The sequence below is a fragment of the Otolemur garnettii genome, unplaced genomic scaffold (assembly GCF_000181295.1).
Source record: "Otolemur garnettii isolate 467f Iridium unplaced genomic scaffold, OtoGar3 scaffold00004, whole genome shotgun sequence".
In the NCBI taxonomy this organism is placed as follows: Eukaryota; Metazoa; Chordata; class Mammalia; order Primates; family Galagidae; genus Otolemur; species Otolemur garnettii.
In genome coordinates, this window is record NW_003852399.1 from 33,995,358 (window position 1) to 34,011,199 (window position 15,842).

General features: G+C 39.9%; 1 protein-coding gene across 1 annotated transcript in view; it reads left to right on the forward strand.

The window, feature by feature from the left end:
• The window catches only part of RUNX1T1 (RUNX1 translocation partner 1), a 129,634-nt gene that overhangs the window by 82,121 nt on the left and 31,671 nt on the right, over positions 1-15,842 (forward strand). The window contains 2 exon segments of the mRNA XM_023517563.1: positions 1,399-1,580; positions 12,541-12,791. Coding sequence (XP_023373331.1) covers positions 1,399-1,580; positions 12,541-12,791 — 433 coding nt within the window.

A 15,842-nucleotide genomic window follows, 5' to 3' on the forward strand; every position in this document is an offset into this window, starting at 1 on the left:
TTGTGTAGAAATATGCTTCGGTATTATTATAGATAGATCCTTGTTTAATACTCTCAGAAAATGTATTCGAGTTGCAAGTAGCCCGTCCTGGTCCCTGATATTTTAGAGGGCTTTCTTCTTCTTTTTTTTTTAAGGCTCTTGGGCAAAAAGGTTGAGGTAGCTGGGGCCCTCTGTATTCAGAAACATTTTTAACTTTTGATGGATTAATCAGTGTACATGGCAACTCGTTCCTACAAGTAAAATCCTTGTGTTGCAAAGAGATTTATTTTATTGATCTTTCTTTGAATTTCAAAAGTTAAAGTGTTACTGGAGATGAGTGCTGTTCACTCTCTCTTAATATCCAGTCTCTTCCTTTCTCTTTTCTAAGAAAATAATAAAAATAAAAGAGAAAAGGCAACAACAACCAGGATTTATAATGTCAGAGTAAGTTCAGGGTAAAATGCTGTCATAGGTTCTCGTTTTAATGTCTTATTATGTGTGAAATTGCCTCTTTCTTTTTTATTACATTTGGGATTGCCAGAGTTACCTATCAGCCTATCAAGGAGCCCATTCTGAGAGTCTTTATTCAAGGTGCTGGCCTAGGCTGTGAGGGAAAGCGACTGGTACACAGGTTTGCTCCCAATATTAGATGGGTGTATTCCTTAGGGCAAGGTTGGTACAAAGAAAGCAGATTACTTTATAGACCGCTAGTATGTGCTGCTTTGTGCATGAATTCCAACTGGGATATCTGACCATACCCAGGCCATTTTTTAAATATCAGTATCTGATAATTATTAAAAATAATCTCTGTTGGGTGGTGCCTATGGCTTAAGGAGTAGGGCACTGGCCCCATATACTGGAGGTGGTGGGTTCAAACCTGGCCCCAGGCCAAAAACTGCAATAACAAAAACTAATCTCTGTGTTCATCTCTACATTCCTTAATATATTTTCATTTGAAGTTAGTAGTTGACTAAAGATAATTTACAGGATTAGCCTATGTGAACTTTGCTAATCACTAAATACAATACTAAACATGTCAGGGGGCTTCTTCTAATGTTAGCTGGACTGTGTATGTACCTTATAAACCTTCCATCTTGTGGATGGAGCTACAGCCTCGCATCCTGTTGTATTTGAGTATCAAGGACCTTAAAAATAATAAGACCTGTTCCCATTGGTATCCAAGAGGAAATGGAGGAGAAGTGAGATAGTACGCGGACATGTCGCCAGACATGTCGCCCTCGGGGCAGTCCAGGCACAGTGTGGCCCAGGCCTGAGCGCTGTCCCAGTGAATGGAACCTGTGGCATGCATTTGACACTTTGATGTAGTTGCGTACTCCGCTCCAGTGCTGGACAAGCGGACGAGGTAGCTAGGTCAGATGTCTTCGGGTCCGTCCTCTCACCCCTGTCGTGCCCTTGCAGGCCAACTTGCCCCTGCTGCAGCGTGAGCTCCTCCACTGCGCAAGACTGGCCAAACAGAACCCTGCCCAGTACCTCGCCCAGCATGAACAGCTGCTTCTGGATGCCAGCACCACCTCACCTGTTGACTCCTCAGAGCTGCTTCTCGATGTGAACGAAAACGGGAAGAGGCGAACTCCAGACAGGTGAGGGGAGGAGGGCCCTGGAAGCCGCAAGGCCTTTCCTCAGCCTGGAGGAAACGCGGTGTGAGGACACGTCTGTGTCACATCTTAACCGCTGGCCTGTGTCCCCAGCAGGGTGGCCGTAAGCCAGCATGGCTGTCTTGGGATTCTGGCCCTGGCCTGGGATTTTACAGAGTTTTCGAATCTCTGGCCTGTGTCAGTTGAGCGTTGTTGCTTGTGATAGTAAAGCTAAAAGGTGGAGACGAATGATTTTCAAGGGTTGCAAGTACCCCTGATGATTCTTAGACGCACGTCAGTATTACAGTTCTCATTTATTACATAAATTCAATCCAACCATGTGTTTTACGTGATGGTTTTGAAAGCTGGTCTTTGTGCCTTTTTCAATAAATGTAGGCCAGCGGCTATATGTTTTCTATATGAACCAAAAGAAATTTTCTGGGAAGTTAGGTAAACAGCATGAGGATAAGAGTATGTAATATAGTGAACAGATGGTATTTTTGCTGAAAATTTTATTTATCAGTTCCTATGTATTCTGTCAGACATTCTACTCTGAGAATTCTAAAAAGTATAAAAATAAAGCTTCCCTCCATTCAACCAGGCAGAGTAGTTGTTGAAAAAGGCCTACACGTGAAACTTCCCATGTACCTTAATTAAAATCATTTTCATGAATACTTCATCCTCATATGTAATTATTTCCTGATAGGAGAATGCAACATCTGATTTTGCATAGTATTTGTGAGCTATGGAGACGTTTAAAACGAAGCTATATTCAAAAGCTTGCCTCTCATAAACTTTTTTTTCTTTCTCTAGTTATCCATTCTCTCTTTCTGCATTTCCTCAGGCACGGGTGGAACAGCCTTTGAGAGGTTAATGCTCTGGCACAGTTATGTTCCAGACTCATAGGAGCTTAAGATCTTTGGAGCTGCTCAGAGACATCTATCTGTTTCTGCCTTAGCTGCCCTCAAATATATTAGCTGCTTTGCAAATCAGAATGTTACTAAAAGTCAGACAGTTTACAGGCAGTTATTACCTAATCTGCTATTAAGCAAGTTTTATGCTACAATCTCTGGAATTTTCTCCCTCTTGACATAGAACCTCTTTATAGTTTAAAATTCCCAAAGCAAAAGGTTAAATATTAGTCTACTTGGTTGATTCACCTCCATAGAAGACCTGCCAATAAGCACTACTTTCTTATTCTTGCAAATCGTATTTTCCTGGTCATATTTAAGAATGAATAAAGCAGTTAGTACTTTTAGCTTTTAAAGGGAACTGCCTAATCCAGGTGCCTGAGTGGTGTGTCCACAGGATGCTGAAAACCAAGAGGCTGCCCAGGGATTCAGATGTGACTTCCTGTCTGATCTGAACCCATTTACCCTGCAAGACATAAGTACTACACGCAGGTATTGAGATGTTTCAGCTTCATGTTTCCAGGCTAACATGATAAAAGAATTAGGGAGAGAAAATTTATTGTGGGGTAGTTGGGGTGTGGGACTATAATAGGAAATGGTTAGATAACTAGGAAAAAAAAGAAAAGATAATCCTCTAGGCAAAATCGAACGTGGGTATGACCGCCTCTGGAATTCTTAACTGCTAAAAAACCATAGCAGGGAATATTAAAACTTGTTTCATTCCTTCCTCTATACTGCCAGTCCTTTTCCCACTCGCTCTTTCCTGTTTGATTTCTGCACGTATCATGACTTCAGACTTTCCTTGCACAGTCCTGCGGTCAGCACAGAGGAATATGTTAAAACCGATATGAAAACGTCATACTGTATCCCCCAGGTGCCGAGCACTCTTGTTTCGGTGCTCTGTAGCTGTGCCGGTAGGCACATGTGCATCAGTCCAGTAGAACTCTCTCAGGGAAGGTCTTCCATCTCAGTCTCCTTTTGGCTATTCGCGACAGTTGCCGGAGTTAGAATTCACGTGGTTGATCTTTGGATGGAACATTCTTTTTCTCGTGTATGTTGCAATGGAAAAATGGCAAATGGATTTCCTTACAGTTAGGAGGAAGGGTAATGAGAATATGTTGTGTAAATACATTTGTATCTTGTGGGAATTTGCTCCGAGCCAAGAAAATATGGGCCTCTACGGTATATAGTTTTTCTTTTTTTTTTTTTGCATATATTTTCTGCATCTTGTTTGCATATGCATTTTCCTCTTCTTGGGTTATTTATCTGTACATCCAGATCTACTATATGAAATTTTATAGAGTATGGCGCTGTCTGACAGCAGAGCTTTTTTTGTTTTACTGAGTGTTTTGTTGGTGCATATGGTCTGACACGGATGAGCAGCCACGGTGAGATTTTGGAGTCTATTAAACTGGCTCATTAAAAAGATCAATCTGTTTCTGTAATAACACTGGGAGCCATCAGTCACTAAAAGAGGGAAAAACTGACACCTGAGGAGAAAACACATTTTGGTAATTTGTTCATGACATGTCACGAACAAAAGAGCGCTCTATATTTTGTTTGCAACTTTAGGGGCTTAAATTGTGTTGACGATCGCTGAGTTAATGGACTAAACAGTCATCACGTGTTTCAGGGATGGGATTTGGCAAATTGAACTTCTCATTCTCAAATATGACTGTCACTGATCATGTTTTTTCTGTTTGCAACATTATTGTTATTTACAGAGCAATGAATACTCTAGGGAAGTGTATGAAATCATTTCTTTTTCCTGTATGGAACATTGAATTGTTTCCTACTTTAAGAAGAGCTCCAGGGAGAGTACCTGAACAAGTGTACTGAATTTTGTAGGTCTGCGGTGGAATATGATAGAACCTGAATTAGAAAGAAGATAGTTTTCATTTTAAAACTGTGCTATTGCCCCCCCCCCAAATATGAGAGAACACAACAGAAAATTCTGATTTCATTATTAAGATATACCAGTTTGTTATCTGTAGTAGACCTTGATTCTTTTGCCATTCCATGATGGGAGATGCCGAAGAAGGCAAGAGGAGCCATTTGTGGAGCCAATTAAATGGAGTGAACATTTTCACACACAAAAATCTAAGTTAGAGCACCCTTGCCACCTGCTCACCACGAGGGCTCATGAAGACACAAACACTTTCACATGGAGTGAAAGGGGCGAGAACAGTTATATAAAGCCTCATTTCTCTGGGACTGCAGAAGGGATTAGAAAGAACTGTGTTAGGTTAATTACAGTGCTCTTTTTCTTTTCTCATGGCTTTGATATCATAGCTTTTTGATATAATTTGCCTTTAATATTGTGTTCTCACCTGTTATGTTACTCTGCTGACTCAGAGGATTTTTCTTGTTTAAGAAACAAAACCAAACTGATTTTTAGTTTTGTATAGGTAACACTGTATTTTTCTTTTTTTTTCTTTTCTACACTCTTAAATGATTGATGTTAAGTATTAATCCCCTTCTTATATAGTCATCATTTTAATGTAATTATGCTTTACATTACTCTCAATTTAATAGGTCGAGACTGTTGTTGTTTATTTTGAGACAGGGTCTTGCTCTGCTGCCCAGGCTGGAGTGCAGCGGCCTCATGATAGCTGACTATAGCCTCATACTCTTGGGTTCAAGCAGTGTTCCTACCTCAGCCACCATGTGACTTTTATCAGAAAAGCTATATAGTTGGATTAATTGATTTTTCTCCTCCTCCTTCAATAATTAAACATTTAAAAAAAAATACTTGCTTGAAAATTAGGATTATATAATATGTCAGCTGGAAGGGAGCTTAAGAGTACAGCAGGCCCCTTCTCTTTGGTACTTAAGTGAACTAAGGCCCAAAGAACTTGTTTAGAGTTGCAAAGCTTTTGAATCTTCCAGGTACAAAAATGTGTTTTAATATGCATAATTTAAATAAGAAAAGAGCAACTGAGAATTGAGTTGAGGTTTTCCCCCCTTACTGTCCTTTCTTTCTTTCTTTTGTATACTTGCTTAAGCAGGTAAATGCCATAATATAACATTCTGAGGTTTCATATACCTTTCTAATGATAGATGATCCATAGTCAGCCAGGTTTCCTGGCTTACTAAGTTAGAAAATGCTGAAGGTTGGAGGGTCAGAAGCAGTCCTTTTGAAACCCTATGGATGTATTTATGAGATTTGTCATCACAGCACGCACCAACCAATCCGAGTAGGTTAATTTTTCTTTTTCTGTAAAATGAATGGGATTTCACTATTTTTGTCTTTCTAAAAGAAAAGGTAAGTACACATTACAAGGAATTGTAGAGTAAAAGGACTATGAAAATAAGAATTAAATTTGTACAATCTACTGCATTCAGTAGTCTGTGGGAAAAAGCAGGGACTTTGTATTCCTACATTCTTATTGTGCATTGCCTCTTTTATGCATTCCTCAGTTGCAAGAAGTGAGTAATCATCTCTGTAGAAAGGATTTTGTAAACATTAGTCACATCAGTTGTGAAGACTTCTAGTGAAATAGCATAAAATTACGTTTATCTGTTGAAGAAAGAGCGGGGTCATAGAGGGCGTTTTGGTCTCTCCACATTCCAGCCTCAACCTTAGCTTGTTAGTCTGATGTCTTGCTGCTGCCTTAGTGTCTAACTCTACCAAATACTCTTCATGCTAAAGGCTGTGTTTGTTCCCACTGATGGTTTCTGCTGTCTTTCCTAGTTTAGGGAACTGTAGTAAAGGGCTGCAGCATTAGGAAGATTTGAGAACTATTGTCTTAAAGGTTTAAGCCTCTTGAACTCCTATGGCCACCAAATAGCAGAGCCCAAATTTGGGTCCAATTCCACGTGACTCCAAGCTCCTGTTCTTTGGAGTATATATTCTAGAATAATCTTCTCTCCCTTTGAATTCCTCTACCACTTTTGTATTACTTTTGTGATATATTCCATATAGAGATCCTGCATGAAAGTGTAGAAGTCTTATTGCTGTACTTAAATTATTTTTATGGTAAAGAATTTAATTTTCTTATGAAATCTCAATCGCATGGAGTGTTGGGGAGCACATCTCATTCATCTTTGTATTTCCACTGATGCTCAGGATGGTGTGTTACATATACTGGTACCTCAAGCAAACACTACAAGCAGAAAATAGAAATACTACTTTTTTTTTTTTTTTTATACAGACAAAGTCTCACTTTATCGCCCTCAGTAGAGTGCCATAGCGTCACAGCTCACAGCAATCTCCAACTCCTGGGCTTGGGCAATTCTCTTGCCTCAGCCTCCCAAGTAGCTGGGACTACAGGCGCCTGCCATAACATCTGGCTATTTTTTGTTGTTGTTGTTGCAGTTTGGCCAGGGCTGGGTTTGAACCCACCACCCTCAGTATATGGGGCTGGCTCCCTACCCACTGAGCCACAGGCACCGCCTACAGAAATACTACTTAAATAAATAAAATAATTCTAATTAAACTTAATTAAAGTCACTTTAAGTATTATACTAAATGGTCTCTTCCCCCACCCCCTGCCAAGAGTTGATTGATTGATTGATTTGGTTTTTAAAAAAATGCATCTGTGGCATAGAACATAAAAATAGTCCTGAGCAGCCTAGCACCCAATAGCTATGATGGGGTCATTGCCCAGAAAAGAGCGGAGAGTTCCAACCAGAATCAGAATGTACAGATGAGAGATTATACTAGAAAGCCTAATTCCAAACCGCAGGAGCAGTAGATATGAAAGACTTTAGCAGTGGCAGATGAGAAAGGCAAGGGGAGCAGCTAGGAACAGGCAGAGTAACTGTGGAGCAGGTGGCCAGCCCCGGGAGATGTGTGACAGAAGCACTCCACCTTCTTGCTGGTGGAGGGGAGGCACAGGTGGCTCCTGCAACCCACATATTGCAATCCTCGAAGGTGTAGCCGTCATGTTTGTGTGTGTGGAGGAGCCAACATCCACCTGCCTCTTATTTACTTCTGACAGTATCAGCGCATGGCTCAGAAAGTTCTCTCCCAGGTGGTTGTTTAGCAATGGAGACATTAAAGGTGTTTCCTCCCATCTGGCCCGGTAGTGGTGGTGCAGTGGCATTCAGCTCTCTGCTCTTCTCCATCTAAATGTCCTACTTCCTCCAGAGCGATAGCAAAACAGAAACTAGTACAGGTTGTCATGAAGAATTAGGTTTGATTTTCTTTTTAAGGAGGCAAGGGAATTTGTAATACATTTTATTTCAGATATATTATTCAATACCAATAAAAATGTATTATGTGAAATTCGTATCTGAACTCACCCATTTCCTAACGATTTCTGAAGATATCTCTTTCTGAATTCTTTTGAAACTATGATGACAAGGGTGATTTTTTCCCCCTGCGATTCAACGTCTGGTCCTTCTGTGTAAAACGTAACCAACTGCGTGTGTTCGAAAAGGGAAGCAAGACGTGTTGGATGTTAAGTTGTTGATGTCTTTGGTCTTTTCAGCAATAGGATTGTTAAATCCTAAAACTGGATATAGGCTTCTAAAATAGAAAAATAAAATAAAGAATAAAATAATTTCTCAATACCTGATAATAATAGATCTCAAAGGAATTTAGATCCAGCGTGTCTTACATATGTTCCAAAGGGTTGGAACATGGCTATAGAGACAAACAGCAGAACGATCTGGAAGGCTCCCGGCTGGGGGAGATGCTGGCACTGATGTGATAGGGCCAAGATAAAGTTGTTCAGGGCCAGGAAAAAGGGATTTGTGTAGAGATGTTCAAGAGATAAGCAACAGAACTTGGCTTTGGAGAAGAAAGTCATAGAGTGACTTCCAGTGTTCTACTTAGGTGATAAGGTACAAGGTGGTACATGTTTATTCTTATGCATCAGGGAAAATTGCCGCTTTGGAGGTGTGTGCAGACAAGTGAGCACGAGGGCATGTTGTCTGTTTGTAGCAGGACTAAGATTAGAATTTTCTTCCTTCCCATTCTAAGGTTTATTATGCTCTACCACTATGCGTCCTCCAGAACAGTTTTTATAGTGATAATTCCTTGCTTTTATTTTTATTTTTGTAAATCTTGACCTAGGAAAGAAACACCTGACATCTGCAAAAAAAAAAAAAAAAAAAGATTTTATCTTCTTATTCTATTTAATCATCATCAGTTTATTTTTCCTACTTCCCCAATTCTTTGAATGTTATTGTACACAGATGTTACTAGGGATTAACAGAGCATCTTAGCCAGTCATGACTTTTTAAATATTCCATGTAGAGTTTTTAAAAGATACTTGTCTTCCTTTCAAAATAGTTTATATAATTTCTCTTATTGAGGAACTGGAAAAAAACAACAGCCTGAAATGAGGTAGAGTGTGAATTAGGTTGTTTCTTAAGTTGTTCTTGTATTATTTCTTATTAGTCCCATTTTACTGGGCAGGAAACTGAAGTCAGAAAGTTAAGTAATAAGAGGTCACACAACTGAGTCCTGGGCATCATCTGCCCTTAGGATATCAGACCTTGAGAGACACGAGATTGAGATCTCTATGGCAAAGTAGTTAAGATTATGTTCCAGAAAATTCTCTTGGAGATAGAGACAATATCCTTGCGTAGGTTTTAAAAATTTTTCTAAGTTTAATTCTCACAAATAATTCTGCCAAAGAAACCTGAACGTTAATATAGAAAGAAAAAGTATCTTCCAGAAATGTATGAAACATGACTTCCCGTTGGAATCTGGGTCATTTCAAGAGTATGCCAGTAAAGGACAATGAAAAGTATTTGCTAGTTTTAGGTAATACACTTTGGAAAGGGCAACTGATAAAAATGCAAATATGGAATTCACCCAAGCAAGTGAGGTGTAGATATAGGCATTTCTAAGAAGCAGACAGACCAATATTAATTAAGTTATTTGAGTTACCTTTCTGGACATATATGGTACATCTCTTGACTAAGTAGACATGAGTGATTCCAAGAAGTACCAGGGAGACCCTTCATAGCTTTATTTCAATGGGCTGTAAAAGTTTTAATTCTTCTCTGTTAAAATATCACTATCTCTGTGATGATGGATAGTGATGAGCTTTATTATTTTAGCAGCTATCAGATGATGAGATGATGAGGCATAGATAGGAAAGCAAGGATCCTATAAAAGAGAAGACAGATTCAGAATTTAGCTTACTTCTCATCAGATTATTATTGTCTTTATTTTAGCAAAAACAAAAAAAAAGTAATAATTCTCTTTTTTTTCATATAATTGGGTCATTGAAATATTAGCAGTTATCAGAGTTCTATCTAAGGAGGAAGGTGAACAACATGTCTAACTATTTGATTATTGAAGAACGGGAAGAATTTTTTAAATTTTGTTTATTGGAGGTGATCATTATCATTGAACAAGAAGAGACAAAACCAGTAACTATGGGGTGGTTTGATCCAAATGGGTCCAAAATGTTTTGATATTTAGAAATGCGACAGGGGCTGTACTAAGATATTTAGAGGATATTTTATATTTTGCACAAAATGTAAGGTATAAATAGTAAGTAGTTCCAAGCAAAGAACAAACACCTGGGCTAAGGTGGTTGACTTAGACATATACGGTTTGGGCTGTGTTTTGACCTGCATATCCGTAATGGTTAGATGTAAATATAGAATAATTGAATTTTGAGTTTGCAAAAGAGACCTCAGCTATCTTCTAGTCCAGTGGTTTTCAAACTTGATTTTAGCAACAGACATTTTTTTCTTTAAAAATTGAATCTTGGGTGGAACCCCAGTTCTTAAAACCGATATTAATAAGTGGGTTCCTCTGGCCCCTTAAATCTTAATAATCTTGATTGTTTGGGAGGAAAGCTCCTCATTGCCTACAGCATCCTTAAACACCCCAGATAGCACAGTTTGAAAACCACTGATCTAGTCCAACCCTTTCATTTTACAGATGAGCAAACTGAGGTCCAGAGAGGTTAAGCGACTTACCCAAAGTCGCACAGCTAGTCGTGGAAGAGCCAGGACTAGATCTCAGGTCTCTTGCTTCCCAGTCCAGTGCTCTTTCCACTACACCACACTGCCAGTAAGGTAGGTGCTGTGTTAGCATTATGTTCATAGCTCCTAATAGCCGTCAGTACTTTCTAACTAATATGCATTCAGTGTTTGTGTATCACTCCGAAATGTATAGGATCCTAGAAGATAAATCAATACCTAGAATGTTTCACTTTAAAAATTCTTTTAAAGCAATGCATTTAGGTAATGTCTGAGCTATGCTGGATCTTTTAGTTTGATAGCAATGATCAATACGTATGGAGTCAGTATGTTTCAGTGTAGATGCGTACTTTGATGGAAGGAGCATTGAGACTTGGCCACCACTCCTCCAGGGGCCATGCTCTGCTGTCATTCCCAACATTGGCCAGTCACTTGCCCAGAATAGTACATTCTTCTTAGCATTTGTTGGACGTGCACTTTCACATGAGCAGGTGTTCTCAAACTACAGCCTGCGGGCCACATGTGGCCCGCCAAGAACATTTATCCGGCCCGCCAGGTGTTTTTGCTGCCACTACCTGTCCTGCTTAGCAGCTGATTCATTCTGGGGCCCACAGTCCGGCCCTCCAATGGTCTGAGGGATAGTGAACTGGCCTCCTGTTTAAAAAGTTTGAGGACCCTTGCATAAACTGGGCAGACTCTCCCTCTGTTCTGTCTGTGCCTGTACCTTCTATCTCTGACACCTTTATCCTTCTTAATCAGGTGTGTATAAACTGTCACTGGGGCTCCACCCAAAATAGGCATAAAGGACAGTTCATTGTAGAATGCTGTTGTCCTGATAATCTCTGTTTTTGATTCGGTTCCACTCAGGTCCCTCCAGTATTACCAGACAAAGACCTTCACTGCATGCTAGGACAGTAAAATAAGTATCTTAAGGCCTGTGTCCTATTTTTCTTACTACCCTAAACCAAAAATGCATGTGGCAATCCACAGCCCCTGTGAATTAGTAGAATTCTTATGAGAAAAATTCCCTAGAAAAATAGATGTCATCATTGGTCTAAGAATAAAGTGCTGGTCTGGAAAGAGAGTCATCTGTCAAGTAAAAAAGGAGTTTGGGAGCTGTGATTCTAGTCCAAGTGGAATATGGTTTGTTCCTATCTAATGGTGTATAATGAGTTCAGTACAGCCAGAAAAGATTTCAGCCGGAAAGCATTTCTTGAGCTCTGCTTTTGTGTGAGAATCTGGGAACCGTGATTAGGTATCAGGTCTCATTTATGGAATGCATTCCTTCAGAAAGCAAGTGCAAAGTTCTGTGCCTCACAGGATGATGTGCAGTCCGGGTGTGCCTGTCCTGCCCGTACCTGATAACCATGGACAGGATGTGCATGTGCTCCGGGCGTGTGCTTCCTGAACTTGGAGGGGGTTGACCTGGATCTTCCAGTCCCAGCTAGCGCTGTGGGACTGCTGATTATCTTAGTGACACAGAATTATGTTGGGCTCCCACACGCTGCATTGCTCACGGGATTAGCCAGTTTGACCCCCGCTTGCCAGAAGAGCTTGTGTAACTGTGGGCATGTTCTCTGGCAGTGTAGTCCAGTATGGTTGTCCAGCACAGGTGGCTGGGAAACACCTGTAATATGGGTATTGCTGCTGATGAATTAGGCTTCATTTAATTTTAACTAACTTAAAAAATTTTAATTTAAACAGCCATATTGGACCACATATTAGATGTTCTCTGATGCAAAAATCAGATGCTAGGGAGAATCTCTGTACCTACATTACTCAGCGAGAGAGTGGTGATGTTTTACCTTGATGAATCTTCACCCAGTTTAGTTGCTCTTAGGGTATCTTATTAGAATCAGGTAGTCTTTTGGAAGAGAATGTTATCTACAGAAGGAGGTTGAGTTTCCTTCTGTTTGTGACTTAACCCCATGAGCTTGAGCTGAAAAGATGTTTCCAAGTTCGATGAGAAGCAAAGCATTTTCTCCTGTGTGCAATCTTACGGTCATTTTCGTCTCAACATGGATTTTAGTGAATTCCCATGTGTTTTTCTGGGATACTGAATTTAGAAAGTTTCTGGGTATTACAAGCTCAAGTAAGAGTAAGTGAACTGTGCTGGATTCTGAGTATTTGATGAAATAAACTCTTTTCCCCCCCTCTTTCAGAACCAAAGAAAATGGCTTTGACAGAGAGCCTTTGCACTCAGAACATCCAAGCAAGCGACCATGCACTATTAGCCCAGGCCAGCGGTACAGTCCAAATAACGGCTTATCCTACCAGCCCAACGGCCTGCCTCACCCCACCCCACCTCCACCTCAGCATTACCGTCTGGATGATATGGCCATTGCCCACCACTACAGGGACTCCTATCGACACCCCAGCCACAGGGACCTCAGGGACAGAAACAGGCCTATGGGTAAGACTGAAAGTTCTGTTCATGTTTTATGGGATTCGATGCTTTCGGACATGTGTCCTTACTTCTCCACTGAACTTAAAGCTTGGAATCTGTGATTGGGCTACAAATTCTCTTTCTTTCTATCTTCTTCTTTATGAGAAAACGTGATTGGTATTAATGTGTATTAAGCACAACAGCTGTGCTCTCTCTTTTATCACTTGCATTCTTTAAGACAGCAGACTAATTCTTTTTGAGGGAGAGCATCGGAGTTAATAATATAAAACCCTCAATTACAGTAACATGCAAAATGAATTTTTACCTTGAATTCTTTTTTAACCTGTGAGACTTTGTATGCAGTCTTCCCACCACAAATACCTTTCCGTGTCGGTTTTTTTCTTTCATTATGTCTTTTATTTCAGATAACCTCAGAGTTCATTTTGATTTTTTTCAGCCTCTGTGATATTCTGTGTTTCCAGAGTATGATAGGGGATTCTAACTGTGGCTTAACTTGACAGGTGTTCCTTGGAAGAATGACTTGGTGTCTTTTTTTCCTCAAAAATGTCAGTGATTAAAGTTAGTATTGACAAATGTGGGTCAAATACCAGACTATCGAAGAGGTAAATTTGGGCAACTATGTATTCTATCTGCCTGTGTTCATTCCTTCTTTGCATAAAACTATTAATTGAAAATAGAGCACTTGGGAGGTGCCTGTGGCTCAGTGAGTAAGGCGCTGGCCCCTTATACCGAGGGTGGCGGGTTCAAACCCAGCCCCGGCCAAACTGCAACAAAAAATAGCCGGGCGTTGTGGCGGGCGCCTGTAGTCCCAGCTACTTGGGAGGCTGAGGCAGAAGAATCGCCTAAGCCCAGGAGTTGGAGGTTGCTGGAGCGACTCCGCTGCACTCTACCTAGGGCGAAAAAGTGAGACTCTGTCTCTACAAAAAAAAAGAAAATAGAGCACTTAAGGAGACATGGCCTTCTAAAGAATAAATGTCTACCATGACAAATGGGAGGGAAGCTGAGCGAGGTAAGTTTTGGTGCATGCTCAGTGGCTGAGGGACACTTTTGCTAGGACACCTCCATTTCCTAATTTTTGGTGAGAGCAAACTGAGGATAGCAGGCAGTCTCCTTTTGTTTTTCTGTGTCCTGTGTCCATACCACCCAAAGCAAAACCTTTTTTCCTGCACACCTGTTGCTGACAAACTTCCTGCCATTGGTGATTTGGTAGATAGGACAGTGGGAAGAACAAGGGGTGACATCTAGGTGGAAAACCAGAAAACACTACTGAGGTTTAGAACTCTGAAAAATGCAGCCAACCAGCTTATCACAGCTTGGTTAGTTGTGATTGTGTTTGGTTTTTTAGCCACTGGCAGAGAGGCTCTGAGAATGCAGAAATTTACCTTAGAATTCAGCTGGCAAGCTGGGAATGCCCAATGTGGAGTCTTTTTGCCTTTCTGAAAACCCTCCACATGTTTAGAAAGTGGAAAGAGAGAGTCAGGGTGAGGGGAGAGGCAATTGAAGCTTTGGTTGTAAGACAGTAAATTAGCAGTTCTGGTTCTCCACAACAGTAATTTCTACATTTATAACAAATGGCTAAGCATATAATTTGTGCTTTCTTAATAGCCAATCTGTCTAATATTCTCTCAGGTACCATTTCTGAAGCGCTTTCAGAAGTGATTATGTTATTTCTCAGTCTAAAGTGATATTTTGACCCCCAAATCAAATGTGATAACAACCCCCTTCTGCACAAAAGCCTTCCCATTTATTTGTGACTTAAGGGCTGAAAACTAGGATTGCATGTTTTTAAACAGCAGTAAAGTCATCAGGTCACTGTAAGACCAGTTCAAAAGCTGCTGTTTTGTAGGTGCTAGGAAATGGCCTATTTCTTAGGCAGCAGATGCTATTTTATGAAATATTAGTGCCAGTGCACTATATAGTAATCAGCAAGGAAGTAATTATGCTTATGTGGAATGATTATGTTTTCATCAAGTAATGTAAAATATCCCTTCATGAATTATATCTGTATCCATTGGTTTGATGTGATTTTCTTGAGACCATGTTCCTTACCTTTTAATTATATTAGCTTATAAAACTAATAGTGCTAATCTCTATAAATATGCGCAGCTACTAAACCACCGCTGAAGTCTGGCAGACTTTAGTGTATGTTAATGTAAAATAAAATCTTGATGTATGAGTAACAAATTACGGTGTTACATCAGGCTGCCATTTTGAGAATGTAAAAATTGTCATAAAGGAATGCTTAGCCTGGTACGATTTATACCTGCTTGTTATGTGTTAGGGACATATACTCACTAGAATTCTTTAGTTATAAAAAAACTTGTAAGCATCATCAGTTTAGAGATAACCTTAGAGTTTTGGCCTAATTAGTTTAAATCTTCTAGCACCTAAGAACCAGTTAAGACTCAATGTCAGTGTCAATTTCCCACCTCTGGAAATGTGATCTTTGATGACTATGGGCGATTTTCCCCTAAGACATCCCTATGGTTATAAATATAAATAAAAATTCTGGGGTGTGGAATATTTAAGTATCTGAAATAGAGACACTAATAACTGTAAAATTTTGTTTGATATCTTTGTTCTTTTACCAATTTGACTCTTAACAAATGACTTTCAGTGTTCAAGAGCAGCAGACACATCCTTTATTTTCTCAACAAGAACTTGAGCTCAAGTATGTTTCTAAGGCACTCGTTATTTAAAAAATGAGATGGAGCTTAGCGCTGTTTCACAAGCGCTGGCATCCCCTTAGTCACAGACATCCTGTTGCTTGTTAATATTATTCCTGGTGTTAAGAGCCTGTATCATTGATTCAGGCTGCTGAAATTTTGAAGCTTGAGACCTCTGGAGTTGGTGTCATTAAGGGCAAATATTCAACTGCCTCTATATGGAAACCACTGTCACATTTATATACTTATCATTCTCTGGGTTTCTGTGCTGACTAATTTTAACGGTAATGCTTTTCTCCTAAAACACAGGCAACAAATAAGTCAACAAAAGTTACATATTTGCAAACATTTCAACTTGAAATAATCACAACAAACAGAGTAGTAACTAAAT